Source organism: Lissotriton helveticus, chromosome 7 (genome assembly GCF_964261635.1).
Source record: "Lissotriton helveticus chromosome 7, aLisHel1.1, whole genome shotgun sequence".
NCBI classification, from domain to species: Eukaryota; Metazoa; Chordata; class Amphibia; order Caudata; family Salamandridae; genus Lissotriton; species Lissotriton helveticus.
In genome coordinates this window covers 1852426165-1852434356 of record NC_136068.1, presented here as the reverse complement: position 1 = coordinate 1852434356, position 8192 = coordinate 1852426165, and the positions used below count along the sequence as shown (strand labels likewise).

General features: G+C 41.9%; 1 protein-coding gene across 1 annotated transcript; it reads left to right on the top strand.

Moving 5' to 3' along the window:
• The first annotated feature begins 387 nt into the window (after positions 1–387).
• LOC144769752 (olfactory receptor 5V1-like) lies at positions 388–6666 on the top strand. The gene is made up of 2 exons (XM_078653931.1): positions 388–1195; positions 6548–6666. Exons 1-2 carry the CDS (start codon positions 388–390, stop codon positions 6664–6666), a joined length of 927 nt encoding a protein of 308 aa, XP_078510057.1.
• Positions 6667–8192: the final 1526 nt, after the last annotated feature.

The following is an 8192-nucleotide window of genomic DNA, read 5'->3' as shown; positions in this document are numbered from 1 at the left end:
TATCTGATAACAGACATATTAATCACTTATTTAAATAAATATTGCCCCAGTCTAGATCTTGTGATGTTGTAAACAAAGGTTCAATATCAAGCATTCTTTCTGCTTCTCTGGATACAGTAATCATATTTACACTTGAAAATATGGAATCTTGGGTAACCAACATGGCATAAGTTGATTCATGCTCACTAGGCTATCATTGTCTTATGACACAAATTATAATGCATTGCAATTGCCAAACAACTGTGTGTGCAACAACCGCAATATATTTTTTCTAAATGTTAATATAAGAACATTAACTGTCTAGCGCTATGCCCCATATTGATGTAGTTTGTCTCTTTATTTGCAGATTGTAGATAAACCAACACCAGGAGACTGCATTGCTGGAAAATGGGAGAGGAAAATCAAACTTCAGCAAATGAATTCATCATTTTAGGTTTCTTTGATCTACCACATCTCCAAGTTCCTCTCTTTGTTTCCTTTTTGCTAATTTACTTCTTAACACTGATTGCAAATCTTCTCATTATGGTAATTGTCTATTCCAATACACAATTGCACACACCAATGTATTTTTTTCTTACAAACTTAGCCTTCGTTGACATCACTCAAACAACAATAATTTTCCCCAATATGCTGGCACATTTTTTTCAGAAGGGTACCCCCATTTCTATGACTGGATGCCTGCTACAGATGTACTTTTTCATTACCATGGTATCTACAGAACTCCTTCTTCTTGGAGTCATGGCCTATGATCGGTACCAGGCCATCTGCAATCCCTTACGGTACACAACCATCATGAATAATGTAAAGTGCATCACGCTGGCTGCATTAAGCTGGATAGTTGGCCTCATGGACGCAATACCACACATTGTCCAAATAGCTGGGCTCTCCTTCTGTGGGTCTCATAAAATCAATCACTTCTTCTGCGATGTTACAGCTGTAATGAAGCTTGCCTGTAGCAGCACTCGTAGTCTTGAGGAACTGAGCTACATTATTGGTGTTATAGTTGGTTTGATACCTTTTGTATTAACTATCGCATCTTACATTAGCATTATCTCGACAATCCTAAAAATCCAGTCTACAGAGGGGAGGAACAAAGCCTTTTCCACCTGTGCCTCCCACCTCTCTGTGGTTATTTTATTCTATGGTGTTATTTGTTCTACATACATGCGACCAACATCAACGTATTCAATAAAAGACAACTAGGTCCTTGCGCTCGGCGGTGAGTGTGGCGGGACCTTACTTTACTAAATCAGGAAGAGGGAGTCAACCGGGAGCCTAAACTGTGCCTTGCCTGACTTTAAAATGGCGCCCAAAGTCAGACCGGACCTACAATAACCCAGCGATCGAAGTACTCGAGTGCTCCAAGTTGGGCTGAGCTGACAATGAAATAATTTAATTTATCTAATTAAATTATCACCTCCTGAACAGGGAAACACTAACACCTCAGCGAAACAACAAGCAAGGAATAAGATCAATCGACCAGGGAAGAAGGACTAATTGGAGTAGTGGAAAGAGAGAAAGTCCCCTCTGCTCCTACAAGAACCAGCCCGACAGCAGCCATCTTACACTGTCTGGCTGCTATATCTCATAACCCAATGCAATAAAACTTGGAAGGTAACGAGAGAACTAAGAGCTCTCTAACTGTGTCCAGCTGGAACTATAACCGACTATACGGATACCAGGAGTAAACTGAGTTAATATCTTCACACAGCAAGCCTTTATATAAGACAAGACAAGACTCAGAAAGTAAGCACAGAAGGGGAACAAAGCACCATCAGCAGCTCTTCTTACCCGGAAGCTAGCTGAGGAAAGAGTCACTTGAAGACGTGTTACATAGAGCTAGTATGAGTGGGCGAGACCAAGAGACGGTAGGCTTGAAAGCTCAGACTATAAAATACCCACCTAATCTATCTAAGAATGCAGCTAAAAAGTTTAAACACGACACCCTGAGAAAAAACCAAGATATACTATTTACAGACCTTTATTTTAATATCACTAATGGCGCCTCAATGAATGACCTCATATTCTACACGAACAAAACAACAAAATGGCGCAACACCTTCTCAAGGATGCTTGCCATAATAACGACTAAAAACATCCCTTATGGCATAAAAATGATGACTGCACCATCCTACAGATGCAGAGCAGAACTAAGTATCACCATCTACAAATCGGGCATAGTACTGATACAAGCGGCAAACAGAGAACTGGAGAAATTTGCCAAGATATTCCAAATACTGAAAGATTCAATAGAAGACACAAGACACCAACTACACCAGATCCCACCAGGAGACACTCCTGTCTCTGATGATAACAACAGTGGAGTCATTAGATATAGGGGACACCATGCTCAAAGCTCGACACGAGAAGATAGTCCTGAGATAGCAAGATCCAAAGAGGTGAACACGACAGAAAGAATGGATAGATTTATCAATCAGACAAACAATGAACAGAACGGACCCCAAAGAGAAGAGCCGTCCTCGCTCAGGAACGAAGAAGCACCCATGGTAGAACATAAATCAAGCCCGAGAATAATGCCGTATGACAGCCAAGAAGTGGACGAGGGAGAAGATATCAGCCCCCCTACACCACCCTTGAGTAGAACACCACCACCATGCAGACGCTCACCCATAAACGCACCCTTGACAACACACTACGGAGCGATCAATGACGACACCCCCAATAGTAACGGAAGGAATAATCAAACAGGGGTTACAAATGAAAGGGATACTGAGAAAAGAACAGATCCGATATAAAGAAGAAGAACAAAATAAAAGCTCCGGAACAATAGATCTGCCTACCCTAAGAAATCACACCAGAACAGGAAAGATGTTATTATGCTCCAGAAACTGGTAAACAAGATGGCACAAATCACTATAAATACCTCACAGGCAATGGTTAAAATTGAGGAGACGATGATGAGCATTCACTCCAAGGTCACGCACATCCAAAATGTGATACACCGCTCACAAAGAAAGAGTAACGAAACGATCTGGCAGTTGAAACACAATGACAACAGACCGAATAGGGCAAAACCTTTATCAAAGGAGGAAACTCTGGCCTTAACACGATCGTATGGAATACCGGAACATGAGAGAGAGGAAAGAATCGAAACAGTACCACTTGACTCAAACAGAGCAACGAGAAAGAAGGATAGAACATCTAACCCTCATAATCTACGACAGGTACAATTAACAGCCACAGAGAATAGGAATGGAGACCTCAGCAACATAGAAAAACCATTGACATGTCTACTACTCAATTGTCGGTCGGCAACAAAACATGCGTCGGATATAGCTGACCTCATCATCAACAAGGATATTGATGTAGCAGTCCTTACTGAAACATGGCTTACGGAATCCTCATCCCCGATCATGGATCTCCTAGTACCACCCCAATTCAACATTCTGAGACTCGATAGACCCATAAAGTTAGGAGGAGGCATAGCCTGCATTCACAGATCCGATATTGAGGTCAAACAAATCCAAGCTGACCCCTTAGAATCAAGCGAATACCTAGGTCTTAATTTCAGAACAACTACCAAACAAAGATTTAACCTCCATTCTTTTTATCATCCACCAGGAGACAGCGAAAAGTTTACAGAGGAGCTAATGGAGATCATAACGACCAACTCTAATGACGGCGTCAATAATATATTTCTTGGCGACTTCAACTTACACTGGGAAGATCACAACGACAAACTGGTCAAATCGCTGAAAGATTTCCTTGCTGAACTGAACCTTACTCAACTATGCACACAACCCACACATTCGAAAGGAGCGACATTAGACTGGGTTATTGCGCGAAACAAAGATACAACAATCCTCGCTATAACGCCGTGCGACTGGTCGGATCATCATGCCATAACTTTCACGATACCTATAATGGTAAAAGGCACAACCAGACAACCCCTCAAGACCAAAAAATGGGTTAGAGACACAAGAGATGCAAACTTAGAGCTACTAGTGGAAAGCTGTGTAAGAGATCTAAAACCTCATAACAACCTGCAGAACGTAAACGAACTGACCGAACATTATATAACAACGGTCGAAAATATTGTCAATAACACCATGCCACTAAAACTGAAAAATATCTCGGAGAAGACAAAAAATCCATGGTTTAATGAATCGCTAAATGAAGAAAGACGTAAATTGAGAATGGCCGAAAGGAAATGGAGACAACACCCTTCATCCCCAGAGCTGAAAGCACTCAGAAAAATCAGAGGCCAATACAATAAAATGATCATCAAATCAAAACAGGAATTCATTCGGTCTGAACTGGACAGTGCTAAAAACAGACCACGAAAGCTCTTTGAAATCCTAAAGCAACAATCAAACAAATTAGCCAAATCTGCCCATGAGAACTCAAAAACACCCTTAACTTGTGAAGAATTCTCTACATTTTTCACAGAAAAGGCGAAATCATTAGAAGTAGAGCTCAAGGACGCCGTGACAAACACTCCCACTGAACAAATACCTACCGCCGTTACAACGGAGAGCACCATAACAACAAAAAATGAGGCAAGTTGGGATACGTTCGAACTATATGATCAGCACAGTATCGCCAAAACGCTGTCCAAAATAAAACCAAACAATCACTATCAAGATCCCCTTCCCGCAAAATGTGTAAAAGAAATCAATCACGTTGTGATTCCAATATGGACCGAAATTGTAAATGCCTCACTATCACAAGGGATCCTCCCAGACTGCCTAAAAACAGGTCAAGTTGCCCCCATAATCAAAAAACCCACAGCAGATAGATCAGACCCAAACAACTTTCGCCCAGTGACCAACATCCCACTACTGGCCAAACTAATAGAAAAATGCGTACAGAACCAACTAAGCCAACACATCACCAAGTTCTCATTGCTTGACGAATGCCAATCAGGATTCAGAGCCGGACACAGTACGGAAACAGCGATCCTTCATATTGTTGACGATGCGCTACAGGCACTTGACCAAAACAGAGCATGCCTACTGATTCTCCTCGATCTATCGTCGGCCTTCGACACCGTAAATCACGAAGCATTATTGTCCAGGTTACGGGACAGGATGGGTCTGACAGGAATTGTGCTGAAATGGTTCATCTCTTTTCTACAGAACAGATCACAACGATTCCTGGTCAACCAATCACTTTCACCTCCATGCCCTATTTCAATCGGAGTCCCTCAAGGATCAACGTTATCCCCAGATCTGTTTAACCTCTACGTTGAACCGCTCACAGAAATTCTCCAACAAGCACAGATATCGTATCACATGTATGCAGATGACACGCAAATATATCTAAAGATCTCTTCCCTAAAAGATCTGGAACGAGTGAACAAGGCTTTAAAAATGGCTCTGCAATGGTTAATCACCAACCAACTGAAACTTAACGCCGACAAAACCGAGTTCCTACTAATCTCACCAGCAAGGAGCCGTACGGAAATAAAGGAGTGGACGAAAGTGGTAACTGCACTAAACTGCACCCCAACATTAATCAAGTCAGCGAAATCTCTAGGAATCACTCTGGACGAGAATTTAGACATGAAAGCCCACATCAACTCAATGGCCAAGAATGCCCGATTCCACCTGAACTACTTAAGGAAACTGAAACCATTCATCTCAGAGGCGGATCTCAAATTAGCTATCCAATCCTTAGTTATTTCTAGGATTGAATACGGCTGCACCACCTTAGCGGGATTACCAAAAATGTCCACAGCACCATTGAAAGCATGCCTAAACGCGGCGGCAAGAATTATCACAGGATCCAGGAAATATGACCATATATCGCCACACCTGAAAGCTTTAAATTGGCTACCCTATGAAGCAAGAATCCAAATGAAGATAGCTTGTATCACCCATAAAGCGCTACACCACAACACTCCAGGATACCTAGCGAAGAAAATCGAGCTATCGGGAGGGAATCGACCAGCGAGGAGTACTGGAGAATTTCTATTACGGCCAGCCTTTTTCCACAAGAAAAAAACTTATGATAGAGCGTTCTCAGGAGCTGCCCCCAGAATATGGAATTCAATTCCTCCTATCATCAGGAAGATCCAAAATGTGGCATCATTTAAGCGAGAAGTAAAGAGCTTTCTGATGAAGAAATACACTACCTAGAATAGATCAGTCATGATCTGACAATTGACCTAAATTTCATACTTGTTTACACATTCTATCTCTGATAGAAATAGTTCCACCTCTCCCTTTATTTATCATTTACCTCTTATTATCTACCTCTTACTTGTTTTCCGTATAACTGTTTGATATATATGTCGACCTAGAATAGATTGATCACGTAATGTCAATGACCCAACTATTGTGATAGAAGTATACCCACCATTGACTATATTTATCATCTACCTCTTATCATCTACCTCATATTTGTTGTCTGTATAACTGTTGATATATATGTCTTTCCCTACGCCTTCATATGTTATTCGTTTTGATGCCCATATAACTGTTTTAGATACATGTCTGTTGCATACGCCTATATGTTAAGCGCTCTGATACCCACGGGTCTTGTTCGCGCTATACAAAACTTTCTAATAATAATAATAATAATAACAACAAACTACTATCCTTGTCATATGTAGCTGTAACTCCATTGTGCAACCCCATTATATACAGTCTGAAAAACACAGAATTTAGAAAAAACTTGAAGAAAACAAAGATTACAGGATAGTGAGGGCCACTGGGATTGCTCTACTCAGATGCCTTTGCACTTTCTGTGTAATTGTGAGTTTCTACAGTTCCCCTATAATCCAGTGTATGCTGCAAAATTTCGGAAGTGTAAAAATGTTTTTTTATGGTTTGCATATTAGTTAAATGGTGTACTATGGGTGCAACCTTTGTTTAAGACACTGTGCAAAATTAACACTTCACCTTTCAGCTATGGAGTGCTTTGTCTGGGTATAAAAGAAGTTGGGCATTTTCCCATGTCATACAGCTTATATTTTCTCAGTAAATAATTTGCATTTGTTGGCCAAAATAAACATCAGGATGTGTGAGAGTAATTATACGCAAATCCTCATAATATGTTGGCATTAGCCCTGCTAGCTCACAGTGCACCATCCTTAGCCCTAACCTGACAAGCTAACAAATGGATAGTGCAACCTCAGAACTTGACAACCCTGACTCCCCAAGGAAATCGTAGTAACACGTTTCATTTAGAACCACTTTGTTTGGTTACTCATGCATACCCAAAGAAATACACAAGAAATACTCAGCAAGGCATTTCAATATTTGTTGAAGCATTTTGATTCTGGTAAAAAAAAAAATGCTACAATATTTATTGGAAAGAAAAAGAATAATGTAATTAGCATTACGACAATGGTAAAGAAAAAGAACAATTCCACCCCTATGCTATAACAGAGAATATGTGCTTCCATATAAGTACGGTGTTGTATTGTACTCATACCTAGCACTACCTAACATAGTATGTTTAGGGAGGGTGAATCTGCAAAATCTCTGCAGGGTGATCTAACTCCCCATTACCTGAGCGTAAGTGTCATCAGGATGACCGTCTTGGTGAGGAGCTGGGCAGCATCTCTTGCACGGGTAAACAGGATTTGTAAAAATTGGAACCTCCTGAGGCTTGAGCCGGGAGTAGAGCAGAAACGCTGACCACTTTTAAAACTATATTGCTTGTGTTTTCAATACAGCTTCCGCTGCACTTACCCCCCCTGAGCACCTTGCGCTGCACAAACCCCCGGGAGGCCAGCTGAGCAATACGCTGCCACCGGAGAGTGTTTGTTTACTTTCGCCGCCATTGTGACCACATAGGCCACGCCCATCGGACAGGCCACGCCCCCTCACCCGTTCTCGCTACAAAAAGCGCGCTGAATACTAGCGCTGTCATTTGTAAAAATTGGAACCTCCTGAGGCTTGAGCCGGGAGTAGAGCAGAAACGCTGACCACTTTTAAAACTATATTGCTTGTGTTTTTAATACAGCTTCCGCTGCACTTACCCCCCCTGAGCACCTTGCGCAGCACAAACCCCCGGGAGGCCAGCTGAGCAATACGCTGCCACCGGAGAGTGTTTGTTTACTTTCGCCGCCATTGTGACCACATAGGCCACGCCCATCGGACAGGCCACGCCCCCTCACCCGTTCTCGCTACAAAAAGCGCGCTGAATACTAGCGCTGTCATTTGTAAAAATTGGAACCTCCTGAGGCTTGAGCCGGGAGTAGAGCAGAAACGCTGACCACT

Excerpts from the sequence above, each read along its gene's own strand:
- LOC144769752 (XM_078653931.1), top strand. The coding sequence starts at position 388 with ATGGGAGAGGAAAATCAAACTTCAGCAAATGAATTCATCATTTTAGGT. Across the intron at positions 1,196-6,547 it reads ATCAACGTATTCAATAAAAG|ACAACAAACTACTATCCTTG; the intron begins ACAACTAGGTCC and ends ATAATAATAATA.